General features: G+C 42.2%; 3 protein-coding genes across 5 annotated transcripts in view; 2 read left to right on the top strand and 1 right to left on the bottom strand.

Moving 5' to 3' along the window:
• The window catches only part of LOC127352769 (seipin), a 2,929-nt gene extending 385 nt beyond the window's left edge, over window positions 1–2,544 (top strand). Inside the window, exon 1 of the mRNA XM_051381429.1 lies at window positions 1–2,544. This exon is cut by the window's left edge and continues 385 nt beyond it. Within this exon, the coding sequence (XP_051237389.1) occupies window positions 1–1,251 (1,251 nt within the window). The 3' untranslated portion in view covers window positions 1,252–2,544.
• Window positions 2,545–3,323: 779 nt separating this feature from the next.
• lrrc10 (leucine rich repeat containing 10) lies at window positions 3,324–6,216 on the bottom strand. The gene is made up of 2 exons (XM_051381430.1): window positions 6,039–6,216; window positions 3,324–5,826 (listed from the first exon to the last, which is right to left on the bottom strand). The coding sequence occupies exon 2, from the start codon at window positions 5,716–5,718 to the stop codon at window positions 4,864–4,866; it is 855 nt and encodes a 284-aa protein (XP_051237390.1). The 5' UTR covers window positions 5,719–5,826; window positions 6,039–6,216; the 3' UTR covers window positions 3,324–4,863.
• A 2,075-nt stretch (window positions 6,217–8,291) lies between these two features.
• cnot2 (CCR4-NOT transcription complex, subunit 2) lies at window positions 8,292–16,023 on the top strand. 3 transcript variants are annotated; one of them, XM_051381752.1, is made up of 15 exons: window positions 8,292–8,431; window positions 9,673–9,801; window positions 9,911–9,983; window positions 10,188–10,335; window positions 10,461–10,643; window positions 10,736–10,815; window positions 11,276–11,401; window positions 11,624–11,748; window positions 11,884–12,001; window positions 12,366–12,522; window positions 13,173–13,234; window positions 13,891–13,940; window positions 14,039–14,139; window positions 14,285–14,429; window positions 14,554–16,023. In XM_051381752.1, exons 2-15 carry the CDS (start codon window positions 9,685–9,687, stop codon window positions 14,638–14,640), a joined length of 1,572 nt encoding a protein of 523 aa, XP_051237712.1. In that variant the 5' UTR covers window positions 8,292–8,431; window positions 9,673–9,684; the 3' UTR covers window positions 14,641–16,023. The 3 variants fall into 3 exon arrangements, with proteins under 3 accessions (XP_051237712.1, XP_051237714.1, XP_051237713.1); XM_051381753.1 differs by lacking the exon at window positions 8,292–8,431 and adding an exon at window positions 8,505–8,690; XM_051381754.1 differs by lacking the exon at window positions 11,276–11,401.
• The last annotated feature ends 223 nt before the right edge of the window (window positions 16,024–16,246 follow it).

Below are 16,246 nucleotides of genomic sequence, written 5' to 3'. Positions count from 1 at the left end.
GAAGGAGGAATAACAGCCCAAACCAGGACCAGGACCAGGAGAAGGTCTGCTGGCTCCGGATCAGACACGATGGGGGCCACGATGGGACCGGTTCTGCACTGGCTGCACGATGTGGCGGCTGTGACTCTCCTCAAAGCCCAGCGGACTTTATTCCAGGCTGCCATCCTGTTATGTGTCCTGGTTCTGCTACTGTGGGTGTCCATCTTCCTCTATGGGAGCTTCTATTACTCCTACATGCCCACGGTGAGCTTCTCCACCCCTGTGCACTTCTTCTACACCTCTGATTGTGATGCCTCGGAGTCTGCGCTTTGCTCATTCCCCACGGCCAACATCTCCTTCATGAAGAACGAGAGGGACCAGGTGATGGCCTACGGTCAGCCCTATCGAATATCTCTGGACTTAGAGATGCCAGAGTCTCCGGTGAACGAACAGCTGGGTATGTTCATGGTCAAGATGTCTGCTTATTCCAAAGGAGGGAAGATTGTCTCATCGGTGGGACGATCTGCGATGCTGCACTACCGCTCCAGCCTCCTGCAGACCCTGAGTACTTTCATGTTCTCTCCTTTCCTTCTGACCGGGATGACTGAGCAGAAGCAGCTCATAGAGGTTGAGCTCTTCACAGACTACAAGACGAATGCTTATCAACCCACTGTCGGCGCAGTCGTCGAGATCCAGTCCAAACGAGTGCAGATCTACTCCTCTCAGCTCCGTATCCACGCTTACTTCACCGGTCTAAGATATCTTCTGTACAACTTCCCCCTGACGTCTGCAGTGATCGGCGTGGCCACCAACTTAGCCTTCCTCAGTGCCATTGTGCTGTTCAGCTACCTGCAGTTCATCTGGGGCGGTATCTGGCCTCCAGAGCAAGTCAGAGTCAGGGTGATGATGGGAGACAACACCCGCATCCAGCAGAGGAGAGAGGAGGCTCGGAAGCGCATGGAGAGGGAAACCTCGCAGAAAGAACTAAGTTCTCCTAAAGTGATTGGACCTGTGAATGAGACGTCTGACAGCCCGGTAAAGGACCCAGCGGCAGAGCTGTCGTCAAGGAAGCCTTCGCTGATCCCTGATGCCTCTGTGGCCGATGTCCCTGATGCCTCTGTGGCCGATGTGCCAGGTGCCAAGGAGGAAGAGTCTCATGAGTCTGTGGGGCCCGAGGAGACAAACAGCTCCGACGTGTCAGATGGATGCCAGCTGCCTCAGCCGGGTGAGACGACCCTCCGGCAGAGACCCGGACCGTGGATGAGCCTGTGAACCATGCCAGCGCACACAGTTGTAGTTCTCATAGTATATGCCGCACAATGTCCCATCACTCGTCAGCAGATATTGAATGTGATTTGGCAGATGTTGTTTGACTCCATTAAACCCACAGTTTGAGTTGGCCTGCAATACACACATAAATACCTGTGTTGTACTTCCTACACTTTACCTCATTGTAATTTTTGACCTCTGCTCTTCCTGCTTTTTGTCTGCTCAGTGGGATGCATGCCCAAAAAGACAACAGCACTTATACAGTCTTATGTTTGTGCCAATTGAGTTTTAATGATGTCTGTAGCAGGAGATACTACATTCCAGCTCTGGTGTGTCCACCTGTGTTGCCCGATGGGAATTTAGCCTTAACATCAACAACCGAACACACTTTTTAAAAGTCAGTTGAACCTGTTCATGTTTTACTTCTCAGATGTCGTTTAAAGTGGTGACTCTAGATCAGTAGAGTTGATTCTGTTTTTGAATGTTGCTGCCCCGTATGTGAAACTAAAGGTAGCTTTGGAAGTTGAAATGTCAGTGTTTAACACCCTTTTAGAGGATACGCTCAAACAAGCCTTGTGATACTTCTATCTCAGAGGCGTTCTCAGAGCAATTCGATTTGGAAAATCTGTTTAAAAAACTGTCTTTGTTTTATTAAATTCCTAGCAAAAAAGTGTAATGGGTCCAGCCTGCGGCACATCGGGAATTTACAGAGAAGTTCTGTCAGCGTGTAATGGGTAATTAGACTGCCGTGGCACATTTGGTTAAATGTTTCTACAAAGGTGGAATTCATTCATTCTATCAGATCTTCTTTGTATCCAGTATCTGTTACAGTGCAGTTTACACTCTGCACTTTAATGTTGTGAAAATTTTATTTATTGTGCTTTCATTACAACAAAGCACCAAGATATTTTAGATTTGTCTTTTAAGTAATATAAGTTTGTCTGTTTAATTAAACATATTTGTATTTAACATCAGGCAACATACAGTTTAAGAAGGATAAGTGAAGTTACAGTTTGGACACTGATGCTGGTTGTTATAGCTAATAAAGTGAGGGGGATGCAGGATCTTTTGGTATATGGCTCCATATATTTAAGCTGCACTTCAGGGGGAGTTTAGGGTTTAAGCAAGTTTATGTAAGACTGTGTACAAGTTGTGCTGATGTAGAATTTTCTACCAAAGAAATTGTTAAACTCATAATGTCCTGTACTTAAAGCTGTCATATTGGATTCTATCATGCAGATGTTTCTTGAGTGTTATTTATGCTTTGAACAAATTAAATAAACATACAGCGGCACACTCCTGTTTCTTTATTGTCTTTCCTATGAGTTTGGGTGACATCCTTGTCAAATAATAAAGCAGGTCTAACTATTAACAGAATCTCTGTCTGTAGAAAAATCAGTCTTACAACGACTGAGTTTAAGTCATTTTTGAGAACCAAACCATTTTTATGTTCAAACGTTTGGTCAAATTAAGTAAATTTATTTTCCATTTACCATTTTGGAAAAATCTGATTTTTGAACAAAACAAAACAGCTTTTCAAAAGCTATCTTGAATGTTAGATGTATAACATTTTAACCAGTCAGAAAAATACACTAATTACAGGTTTTCGACTCTCTCATGATATTTTATCTTGATAAAATGTAGTGAAATCAGAAAGCATAAAACAAACAGTTATCCAATTTGATGTAATGTCTATTATTACCCCTGTCTGTGTTGTATGAAATAGTACTTTTATAGTGACTAATCAAACTCTATTACCTCAAAATGATCATTTTTGGAAACAAGATATTAAGTACTTGTTTTTCTGACCACCACATTTACACTTACACAATAATTACTGTTTTTACATACTAGAACATGATGTGCCTTTTAATATTATTCTGATAATATAGATAGAAGAATATAACTGGGTTTGAATCAAGAATTATTTGGACAAATCTTCATTTGTCCAAAGATTCATGAGACTCAATCAAAGCTGATGTTGATAAGAACCGGGTCATTTGATGCAGCTTTCTGTAACACCAGTGATATTTGAATAGAAAAATGATGTAGAGTATGTAGAGTGACAAGAAAAATACACGCTCATATTTCCATGTAATGAGTCAATAAAATGCACAGTTACATGGTTCACAAACAATAAAGGTTAAGAAAGGAACTGATGTTTGGAATGATCTGCAATAAAAAGTCTTGACATCAACAACAATTGCATGGAAAGCTTGAATTCTACATGAAATCTATTTGTATTTTGAGATGATCGGGAGCCTCTGTATGTCCACAGCGTAGTGTTGTGTTAGTGCTCTCTTTCCAGACAGACCAAACTACATCATAAAGAAAAATGTGATAACTTCAGAGCCCGGTTTTGTTATGGTACTTAAAATAACCACACATTTCCCTCCCAGCTCATTATTGCTGTGAGGAACCTTTTTCAGTTGGGTGAGGCAGAGGGCAGTTTAACAGACTCAAGAAGTTTGTCTTTGACATGCACTATACAGCACTTTAATGATGACACATAAAGACTTCTTTATGATCACTGAACCTCTAGAATTACTTAGAACACACACAATAAAGTAGTTGTTTTCAGCAGGAAGCTGAATTAAGGCTGGACATAAAGTAGCTCAGTGTGTTCATGCCTTTTAAAATAATCACATTTCCAGTAAAAGGGTCAGTTTTAATCAATTTTCCTACATTTTTTTTAGAAACGATTCAAAATGTGAAAAATGATACATCGTGGAATGACATTTAATCTTGTTTACAGCACATTTTCCTGGTACACGGAGGAATTGGAAAGCTGCACTCATGATCTGTTTCAGTTCAGAACCTTATGGCGATGATATTACGGCCCATTAGCAGTCTTTATTCAAAGCCACAGCCCCAATCTATCAGATGAATTATGCATTGGTCTGGATAAGGAGTGCACTAATTGACTAAAACCATCCATCACTGTTATTAAAAAACCTCACTGTATTTAGCCTCAGCAGGTACAGCTATTATCCCAGACTCTGCTGGAACAAGAATTTATGTAATGAGCTATATCCTTTTCTTATTCTCGGTCCCTGCACTGTAAAGTAAGAACTCACACATAACCTGTTGAGTTCATGCTGCCATCATGCTTGTTATGCATCCTCTGACATTACGGTTATTATACTACGGTATAGCCTCACCAACAACTAACTGCATATTACATTGAATAGAAACATATGAATGTCTGCAAAATACACCACTAATGTTTATTAAGTAGGAATACATGCTTGCCAGTACTGCTTAAATCCCACAGATACTACCTTAAAAATTCCCAATATATGTAAAATAACAGCAGAAACAAAGCAGAAAAAAATTAATAGCATATACAAAGTTTTACAAATTCAACATTTCACTCAGTGTAATCAAACATAAAAAAAAAAACATTTTCTATTTCAGGATTCTAATTTCCTCTTTTCACACAGGCCATGTTTTTGGACTACCTTCTGTCTTATATTAAAGCTCATTCGACCGTCTTTACCATATATGGACCAGCCGTCAGCCAGATGTACAACACTCCACTCTAAGTGTTTCACTTGAATGTCACCCTGTACTGCCAGGCCTCGCTACAGCTGAAGGTCACTTTGTTCCTTGACCCTACATGTTGTGTTCCTCCTCAGCGTGTGCTTCCGTGACCTCTGCTGTAGTCTCACTCACAGCTTTTGACCCGCCATCTTCCTGTTCATCATCCGAGCTGTCCGCCCAGCGTCCGACCCTTCTGACTCCCTCGCCTACTACCGGGGCATTAAAGCAGGGGTTGTGGTCATAGATGACAAGTTTCAGCCCCTGCATGTGAGACAGGCATGGGAAGCGGCGTATTCTGTTTCGATCCACATCAATGACGGCTAGAAGTTGCATTTCCAGCAACACTGGTGGGAACTCTGCCAGCTGGTTCCCTGCAAGCCAGATACTTCTTAGCTCTTCCAACCCACTAAGCTCTCTTGGTAAACTCTGTATTTGGTTATAACCGAGGTGCAGGGTCTTGAGATTAGAGAGCTGGCAAACCACCTCGGGGAAAACCGTGAAGCAATTAGTCTCCAGCCACAGAGTATTAAGTTCCTTGAGCTCTCCCAGTTCCCTGGGGAGACGGTAAAGCCTGTTGTTACCCAGGTAAAGGATGCTGAGCTGGGGCAATCTGCAAACAGCTGCAGGGAGCTCTTCAAAGCAGTTAAAGTCAAGGGCCAGGAGCTGCAGTTTCTTCAGGCCTTGCAGTTCAGTCGGTAAGCTGCTGAGGTTGTTGTCACTCAGGTAGAGCTTCACCAGTTCATCGAAGACACAGGCAGTAACTGGCAGCCGACGCAACTGCCGGGTGCTCAGGTCCAGGGTCCGATCAAGTGGCATCTCCTTCAGGTCCCCCACCAAGAAGCGCTGGCAGCGCTCTGAGGGAATGAAGGCAATGACGCCTCGCATGGCGTTACCCATCTTGCTCGCTGTCTCACTGGTCCTAAACATCAATTTAGTGCCAGACAAGGGTTGCACTGAGGTAGGCTGTTGGCGTCCTCAAGTAGATTTAATGGCATCCCATTAATGCTCCTCCACCGCCCCTCTGGAGTTATTGATCTTGATAATAAGAAAAAACAATACAAGTTTGTAACAATGTATTGCATCACCATATGAAGCTGCACATAGCAGTAATTACATGATTATGATGCTGAATTACACCCTTTCATATGGTGAAAGCCATGCCGAATGAGTATCTCCAATGGTCAACAAGAAAACAGAAAACACAATAGGTTTAAAGATGATCATAATGACAATTGAAAAACACCTACTTTCCAATGTTTTCCTGCTGATGTCCATGACTCTCAGCATCTCCTACAGTAAGCCATTTGTTTATCCAACTTAATGAGCTGAAAACGTATTGTATTCTCTGGGCAGATATTCCCCAGTGCAGTCCTCTCACTATCTCTCAGTGGCTGAGCTTTGCCCTGACTTTCATGGCGATAGCAACCACTAGCTGCTCTCTCCTCCCCATTTGTGCCTAATGACTTTCCCCCCTTCTTCTCTGAGATGACAGAGGTGGGAGAGAGAGAGACAGGAAGGGGCAGGGTGCCACGGATAAGCATAAGAAGTGCTTTGTGATGAAAAAGCAGAGAAGGTCATTTACATTCTGTTTTAATCGGCCCGAACGCAGTTCTGGGTCTGTGCCACCGGGCCAGAAGAGCTCGGCCTCGACTGTGAAATAAAAGTGTTTGCAGGGAGACCAACAAGGGAGTATATAGGTTGTTCTCTTAGATTGTGGGAAATCACTGGTTGTTTTGTTTCTGCAAGGAAGAGAAATGGAGTTCAATGAAGTCCGAGGTGGTACTGAAGTGTGGTGGAGGGTCTCGGCTCTGTCGCTCTGTGTTTTGTCAGGAGTCGAGACTGGGGGGAGTCTGAACTGTGGCATGAAGAAGTGGCACGTCATCTCTACCTGCCTGAAGTGTGATTTGCCCCACGCTATCTTGCATACCTTCATTAAGGGCTGTTTTCCAACTGAGATAAAAACCGAGAAGGAATTTCATTTTCCTTATCAGAAGGTTTGCCCCTTGTCTGTTTTCACTCACTGACAGACTGCTTTTAGCACTTGTCCTTCTCCTTATCCACATACTGCCTGGAGGCCTCAAACAGGCAACACCACAACCCAATGGGAGCACCACACAGAAAGAACCATGTGACTCTCACAGTAGACCGTGTTCATGGCTGACATTTTGATATGTCAGAGCAGGAATAGTCCTATTTTGTGATTACTGGAGCGATTTACTGGCGTCATCATTAATGTCGTTACTTATGCCTGCTTTTCCTGCTATGATAAGACCAAATTAAAAAAAATTCCTGCTGTGAAAAAGGTCTAGAAAGACTAATTTCTTGACAAACCGCCACTTTCTGTGTGCTGTGTACTGTTTTTCCTGTGCTGGGAGACTATCTGGCCCCATGATCTGCTGTGTGGTAGTTTTATTAAACACAAACAAATGTCAGAGTATACAACATGTAAGCAGAAATAATGATGGTCACAAAACTACATTTTAAAAGAGGCCCCTCTCTTCAATACAGGAGATTAGAGCTTTGATTCTGTGCCCGAACCCGACTGAACTCGCCCCAATTTACCGGGTTTGGGCACAAAAACTGCTGTCGTAGGTCGAGCTCAGACAGAATAACATTTATGTCTTTATATATGTTTAATATTTTATTAATAATGACTGTAATTAATGAGTTTGTTATTTATTTATTTTAATTATCATATATACTATATTATATGCACAATGTAGTTTACTTTAGCTTGTGATAAACTATTCAAATTATTTATTTTAAGTGGAAATTCGGGTCAGGCTCAGGCCCAATACTCCTTTTGTGGCCTTGGACTTAGTTCGGGGTCACACAGAATCTTTTCAGGATCAGGCCTTGAGTTTTAGGGCCCAATCAAAGCTCTACAAGAAATCAGAATAAAGCAGGAGCCCGCCTTAAGGCCCTTATTATTATTATTATTATTATTATTATTATTATTATTATTACTACCATTGTAAACTAATTCAGCACAAACCAGTTGATACACAGTGAACCAGGAGCTTTAGGGCCCCCTGGGGGCCGTTGCCTGTTTGGTTATAAAGTTTCATTTTAATTCATTTCTGCTTTATTACCATGAAATTTCAATAAAAATCAGAGTCCCAATCAGAAGCAGGTCCCCCTTTAGGAGCCTGGCGTGGCTGCACACACACGTTTAAAGCCTGGTCTGGGTTTTATTTTATTCTTTGGTTGTATAAAACCTCTTTAAGCTCACACATCGTTAGATCAGTCGGATTCTCTATAATTAAATCATTCAGTTAATCTGTACAGTATTATTATTATTACTGACAGCACATTGTTTCCATAATGACATTATGATCACAGGAGGCACACAGACAGTTTCAGGGCCCTCATTTACATTCACTGCTCAATGTACAGAATATTTCTCAAAAGGTTTTAGTTTTATTTATTTATTTTTTTCCCGGTGACTGTCCGGTAGGGGGGCGGTGAGGTGAGGTTGGTGGTGGGGGGGCAGATAGGAGTGCACTTTGTTTCACACAGTTTTGTGTACGGAAGTGGTCAGGAAGGTTGTAAGGTCAGAGGGTAAAGGCTATCCCTCTTTCGATTCAGAGTACACACAGCCATCTTGGATCTAAAGCAGAGAAGAGGGGAAATTGATGCGGTGAGGATATTTTATTTTTTAGTTTCAGCCTCGTTAACTCGGCTCGGCTCGGCACACATTTAAGCCCCATCGACCCGGACTGTGTACCTCGCTGTTCGCCTCCCTTTTTGGACACACAGCGAGTTGTTTTGTAGCCTGTTTTAGCTCCCAGCAGATTGTCAGTGCTGCTGTACACTGAGCCGAGGAAGCGGCCAGCTGACTGTGGATACATGGAGGCGGAGAGGGCCCCAGATTACTGCCCCACACTGCCCGCTGCCTGGTAGCTAAGTCCGGGGAGGGGGGGTTTCCAGAGGAGGAGGAGGAGGAGGAGGAAGGAGGGTTGAAAGGTGTCTGTGGGTTGTGGTAGTAGCTCCTCGGCGAGGTAGCCCGCTTACGAAGTGACGTTGAGCTAGCTGAGCTAACACAGGTTCATTACAACCCCTCGGCTAGTGTTAGCTGGCTAACTAGCATGTTAGCATAGCTTGCTTTTTTTTTTTTTTATTTTTTTTTTATAATTTTTCCTTCAGCAGAGTCACATTAGGGGATTTATTCAGCACTGGAGACGTGTTAATACAGCATACGAGTTATTCGGGAGAATGTTAAAGTGTGTGCACGTTTAGTTCTCGGTCAGTGGTTTATTTGATGCATGTTGTGGATGAGATAGATAAGTTTGTTTTAGTCATGGAAAAGTTCAACATCTTCATCCCTTGGTGCGTGTGCATCATTACAAAGTTGACACTGTTCACAACTTTTATTTTGGCAAACCGCCAGACACGTCAAACAAATGGGAGTAAATGTTGTGCTGACTTTATTTACACTCCTGTGTGTTATACAGTTGACTGAATGTGAAGAGTTGTATTGGGTGTTACAGTGAAGTGCTGGGAGAAGCAGATGTGGAGTAAATACTGTCAATAATGATAAAGTTTTATCTTAATAGCTCTGCAATGTTGAAACAGATATATGCAACATTAAGTTTTCAAAGAGGAATCTGCGTATTTAGATTAGAAATGGGAAGATCGCTGTGACACTGTATAGAATAGGATCAGCTTTATTTGTCATATACAATCATACCACGTATAGTGAGCCTATTTGTCTGCATTTAACCCATCCTGAGTACCAGGAGCTGTGGGCAGCCAGCTCCAGATCTGAGCCAGTGCCTCTGATCAATGGGCCCTGACCTAACATACATGTTTTGTGACGTATTTGTTCTGGTTCAGTTGTTCTCTTTCTTACTTTTAACGGCAGCTCTGCTCTCTCTTCAGGTGACGAAAGGCATGTTTGGTGCTAGAAAGAAATTTGTAGAGTTCGTCGAGGTTGTCGATAACGACTTTACCGATGAAAGCATGTACTACAACCAGCCGTCGATGTTCCCACATCGGTCGGACAAAGATGTGAGTTTCTTTCCCCCGTATGTGCTCATTCGTTTATTTCAGTGAACACCAGAGGAGACGTTTTTTCTAGTGATCTTACTCTGTCCTGTCCTCAAATGTTGTCCTTCAGATGCTGTCCTCTCCCTCGCCATCGTCGTCAGGTCAGCTATCGCAGCTTGGTGCAAGTTTGTACGGTCCACAAAGTAAGTGTTTATTTTGTTCCCGCAGTCACTCACATAGCAGTTTTCTCATATGTAGCATTTGAGTGCAGTTGAGACTATCAGTCTTTTATGAAGAACGTTAGTCGATAAAACCAAAGTTACCGATTTGAGTTTGAATGTGGAAGAATCTCCTCTGAGTTATAGTATTTCTGTTTTTCCTTATTTTTCCTCTAAATCTTCCTGCAGGTGCACTCGGCTTCTCGGTGAGGGGCATGGGGAACAATACGCCTCAATTAAACCGGAATCTAACGCAAGGCACACAACTACCAAGTCATATCACCCCCACAACGGGGGTCCCCACCATGTCCCTCCATACTCCTCCATCACCAAGCAGGTGAGTATGGAGGTGTTCGCTTGCTTGCAGGCTCAGTTTGGACGCACACCGTATGTGGTTTATAACAGTGAATAAAACCTGGGGAAAGAAATGGTAATGACCTGATGATGATGATGTTGTTACAGGGGGACGTTGCCGATGAACTCGAGAAACATGCTGAACCACTCTCAGGTCGGTCAAGGCATCGGAATGAGCGGCAGGACCAATAGTATGGGCAGCTCGGGGCTGGGCAGCCCCAACCGCAGCTCGCCCAGTATCATCTGTATGCCCAAACAGCAACCAGCACGCCAGCCATTCACCATAAACAGGTAGACGCATCCTGTATAACTCACACAAGTTAACGTTTGGAGGCCGAAAGCTTATCTCTCTTTTTGGTTTTCTTTTTTTTAAATCTGTGCAGCATGTCAGGATTTGGGATGAACCGCAATCAGGCTTTTGGGATGAACAACTCGTTATCAAGCAACATCTTCAACGGCACAGGTTAGTGTGTTTGAGCCCGGTGGGTGTACCAAGGGATCATTAGTTTGGGGTTTTATTTAAACGTACAGTCCTGGAACTGTGTCTTCTTGAACGAAGAAGATCAGCTGAAACTGATCTGGCTCCTTTGAAAACATTTGGGTCATTTTGTTGGTGAAACTTTGTAGAAGTAAAATACATTTCTGTAGAAACAGTGAAGGTGACATCATCGTATCAGTTTATATTTGACTTTTAAAAGAGAGCGAGTGTAGTTGTATAATAATGGCTTTATTAATAATAGTAGTGTTTACAGTTAGAAACAGTTATGACTTTGGGGGGGCGCCGGGGGGGTGGTATTTTTCCATTCAAAAATAGTGTAATAAAATTTAATTATCAAGTTAATAAATGTCACATTATTACACAGATAAATTGCGTTGAAGGTGTTAGTACGAATTACAAGTTCCTAACCTTCCTATTGCTGCAGATGGGAGTGAAAATGTAACGGGACTGGATCTGTCAGACTTCCCCGCGTTAGCAGACAGGAGTCGGAGAGAAGGGACTGGAAACCCAACACCGGTGCTCAACCCACTGGCTGGACGGGCTCCTTATGGTAGGCCATTAGGCCCAAGAAAATGTCTTATTCTTACACAAGCAATAGGCAGTAGGTTCCCTTAGGAGAGGAAAAGCTTCTCGATTGGGTTTCATAACACTAGCCATGGCTTTGTTTTAATGCACAGAAATGTGAATTGCGAATGATACCCTTTTGTTTTGATTTGTTGCTTATTACACTTTGGGGAATTATAATCTTTACTTCACTGTGTTCATCATCAAGTTGGCATGGTGACGAAGCCATCAACTGAACAGACACAGGATTTCTCCATCCATAACGAGGACTTCCCTGCACTGCCCGGCCCAAACTATAAGGACCCCACGTTGAACAATGATGACAGCAAAACTGTAAGTGTGAGCCATGTCTGTGTGTGTGTGTGTGTGTGTGTGTGTGTGTGTGTCAAGGTTACACATCAAGGAGAGTTATTTATGATGAATGTTACTTTTCTGCATTTTAAAACTGTTTATTTTCTTTGTTTGTAGAACTTGAACTCCACAAGCAAGAGCACATCCAATGCAGATGGGCCCAAGTTCCCCGGAGACAAGACGGCCTCAGCACAGAACAACAACCAGAAGAAAGGGATCCAGGTGTTGCCCGATGGTGAGACCTCTCAGCCAATCGTATCGCTCCAATTCCACTGAGACATCCCTTCTTAATCGCACAACTTGGGTGAGGCAGTTGGGCTCTCTACCCTGCATTTGGTGTTAGATAATTATTGGATAGGCTACAGTGAGGGAACCAAAAAGAATATGTTCAGTATGATACAGACCCATCATCATCTTTCCATTAGTCTGTCTGTGGCCATCAGTTGTTAAAAAATAATTGGCTTGGTTTGCTCTCCAATGCGTGCACAGAGTGTGGTTTAGAAATATGGAGGTAATGTATTGACAGTAAGTATGAACTGTCGATCACAGCCCAGTTTCCGTAGTCTGTTGAACTCTGAATTATTCTGCTGCTGCTGCAGGTCGGGTGACGAACATTCCCTCAGGAATGGTGACAGATCAATTCGGCATGATTGGCCTGTTGACATTTATCCGGGCAGCAGAGACCGATCCGGGGATGGTCCATCTGGCGCTAGGAAGTGACCTCACAACACTGGGACTCAACTTAAACTCACCAGAGTAAGACAGCTGTTCTACCTTAAATCCGGTTACTTTTAAGGGTTTCATTAGCCAGTAAATGTGTGCTATCTAATGGCTGGTAAATCATGCAGTCCATGAAAAATGAAAATGGGATTAATAAAATAAATCAATAGTACAATAATGAATTAATGTTACCTTTAATACATATTTCAAGTTGTGAAGCTTTTCTAGTTAAACTCTGAAGCCCCTTTTTACTTTTACACAGAATTCTTTAGAGTAATTTAGCAGTATTGTAATCACCAGTGGAGCACACTTAAAAGACTAATTATATGGAAAGATACGCTGCAATTGGCAATTTATTTTCACACAATACGCAACAACTTTTTGCCGAAAAAGTAAAATAGCAGTTGCAATTATATTTATTGATTACTTTGTTGTTTTTTCGGAGTAGTTTCTAGATTGGTCGCTTAAGTTTCAGGGTCCATGATTTTAAAAGTGCTTAAATTTACAGTGAGTTCAACAGTCTTTCTCAGGAGAGACTCCACTAGTGAGGTTCACTGTATCACTGCGTTGGTTTAAATTGTTCTTTTGTTAGTTTGTACTGTTTTACTGTATTTTTTGTCTAAAATGTGTATAGCAAATGTGTTTTGACAGTGACAAGAACTCACTGCAACTTTCTTCCCTGACAGAAACTTGTACCCCAAGTTCGCCTCTCCTTGGGCTTCATCACCATGTCGACCTCAAGACATTGGTAAGATATTAACGTGAAGTTTGTGGGGGGGGGGGGGCTTTCTTTTAATCGTATTTTAATTACCTTATTTTAGTGATACGGTCCCGAAAAGCCTTTAAGATTTGGCGGAGTCGAAGCCAGTCTGACACATGAGGGATTGTTAGGAAGCAGATGAAGCCTCCTCGTGTAGCTGCACATTTAATTCCCACAATAATTTCAAGTTTTTTTAAACACCAGTGTTAGTGTTCTGTTTGTGATTGGATGACTTTTGTTTTTAAGGAAAGCATGAAAGTGAGGTTGTCTGTCAGTGTCAGTATTAGTATGCTCTGTTAGTACAAAGTAACTGGCAGTCGATGCCAAGCGGGAATGTATTCAATAAGCAATTAGAAGCAAAACATTCACATATGGCAACTTGATGAAGAGTGCTAATTTAATTAATTAATTCTCAATTATAAATATTTTCAACGTTTGTTGTTGAGACCTGCGGTAATTGGCATCCTAGTTAATGTGGCCCACTACCGTGTGAGTTTGTCATTTGCTTGTGAGTGTTTTAGTACGACATGATGATTTTTTTATTGTGTTAAAGAGCACGAATGTTTACATCTCTCCACTGGCGGTGACCTAAGAAAAGTTACATGTGTTGTAGTCTGCTAACTTGCTTGTGCTTTCCTTTTCAGACTTCCATGTTCCCTCTGAATACTTAACCAATATTCACATAAGGGACAAGGTAATTATGAGCTTCAGCACGCTGTCACAATGTGCGGCTGCAGTCTTCAGGTAGTACACACGACAAACTCTCCTCATTCTCTCCTGTCCTGCTTCTAGTTGGCTGCAATTAAACTGGCTCGATACGGTGAAGACCTGTTGTTCTACCTGTACTACATGAATGGAGGAGATCTGCTACAGCTTCTGGCAGCAGTAGAGCTGTGAGTACTTGTGCTGCAGGAATATTGTCTACCTGTTTAGTTTACGCTGTCTTGACATTCATGTTTTTTGAGGTTCAGGTCAGTCGCTGGGCTTCGTCCCTTGTTTTTATTTTGGTTTTTTAACTTTCATTACTTTCCTCTACAGCTTTAACCGGGACTGGAGGTACCACAAAGAGGAGCGGGTTTGGATAACAAGAGCGCCTGGCATGGAGCCTACACTGAAGACCAACGCCTACGAGAGGGGAACCTACTACTTTTTTGATTGTCTTAACTGGAGGAAAGTAGCCAAGGTAAGAGTTTGTCTTTCTGCATTAACTATATCTGGCGACATGGCTTCTGTGATGCGCTTTACTGACTTCTTGTTGTCCACTGGACCTTTTCCTATCATGTTGAAATTGTGTCTGCATCTCTAAGGAATTTCATCTGGAGTACGACAAGCTGGAAGAGAGGCCACACGTGCCAACAACATTCAACTACAACCCAGCCCAGCAGGCCTTCTAAGGCCCGACCAGTCCAAAGGCCACAGCTGTTCCTGTTCCTCCACACAACACTGTTGTCCAGGAGGGGCGCTGTGGTTCACACAACTTGGTTTTTATTCCTCGAGGATTTGGCTGCGGGGCTCGTCGCCACCATCAAAACTGCCCTGCCTTTCCGAAATTACATGCTGCCCAAAACACCAACACTTGTTCTGTTTTTATTCTTTATGTTCCTCCTGTTTTTTTTTTTTTTTGTCTTGTTTTGAGCAGGGTCTGTGTTATGTTTACGTCTCTGAATCTGAAGCCTGTTTTCTTGCAGAAAAGGAGGACTGACCTTGTGGCACAGGACAGTGACAGAACAAGGGTTACGCCTCGTATTCACAAGTGTTAAGAACAGAAAAAAAGTCAGGGAAAGCAAAAGTTAACATCCTCAGACGCAAGTGAAAGGGTGAAAGAAATGCAATGTTTATTGTTGCACTATATTTAGTAATAAAAGAACACAAAATTTGTTTGTGATTTTTTTTTTATGTGAACACTCCCTGAAAATATTTTTTCCATTTTTTGTTATGGGTCAGGGGGTTCATGCAACCTTTCCACATGCATCCCTTTTCATCTCGCTCTTTTTTTCCCTTCCTTCCATTTACATTGATTCCAATCTCTGTGTTTGCACCAACAACCTGTTTTCTGTCTCATACCGTTCCTTCCTCTCTGTCTGTCTCTCTCTGAGTTCTGTGCCAGCTGAACATGGACACATATCTGGGAGACTACTTTCGGTTTCCACAAATGTGGACAAATCCTCACAGAGGCTAAACAGCTACACGATGTTGCTCCAGAGCAAACAAAACACTTTCCAGTCTTTGTTACAATTTTGTAAGAAATGTGTAAATTTTTTGTTTCTTTGCATCACATAAAGTAGTATATGTATGTACGAATGTGTATATATGATTGCTATATATATATATATATGTATGTGTATATATATATATATATGTGACATCTATTTTGGAAGAAATTTTGCCCTGCCTTGTACCTCGTTTTTATGAGGTGAGCATGGATGCAATATGTGGACGTAACAGGACATTTCTGGATCTGCTGGACAGGGTGTCACATGGCACTGCGGGCACTTAAATCAAAATAATACAAAATTAAAATGTCATTTAAGGAAAGGCCTGACTCTTAGCCAAAAATAAAAAATACATAAACATGGAGATCATCCCCCAACTTACGAGTCCAAAGCTAAAGAAGGGATGTATTTCAATTTAAGCTGTTTGAACAGCAGTGAGCAGCAGCATTTCATAGGAAACGGAAAAACGACAATTTGAGGAGAAAAAAAATCCAGACCAATCTTGTATTTTCTGAAGTTAAAAGCTTCTTTTCTTTGTATTAAAGCAGAAAAGGCTTTCCTGAACCACCGTGTGTGTGCTTTGTTTTTTTGTGCTTTTCAAAGTCAGGGATCCCTCATTAAGTTCAGCTGCTCTCCTGGAGTCAGTTTTATTATTTATGTGCACATTTGCAGGCAGAATCATCTGCGCCTCATTTCATCCAAGGAAGACATGAACATGTAAAATAATTTCTTTTATATACTACCCAGGTTTAACGTTCACACCAGGAAAAATCTATAGCAGACAATA

This window comes from Dicentrarchus labrax, unplaced genomic scaffold (genome assembly GCF_905237075.1).
Source record: "Dicentrarchus labrax unplaced genomic scaffold, dlabrax2021, whole genome shotgun sequence".
Classification (NCBI taxonomy): domain Eukaryota; kingdom Metazoa; phylum Chordata; class Actinopteri; family Moronidae; genus Dicentrarchus; species Dicentrarchus labrax.
Note: the sequence above shows the minus strand (reverse complement) of the source record. Positions and strands in the feature narration are given on the sequence as shown.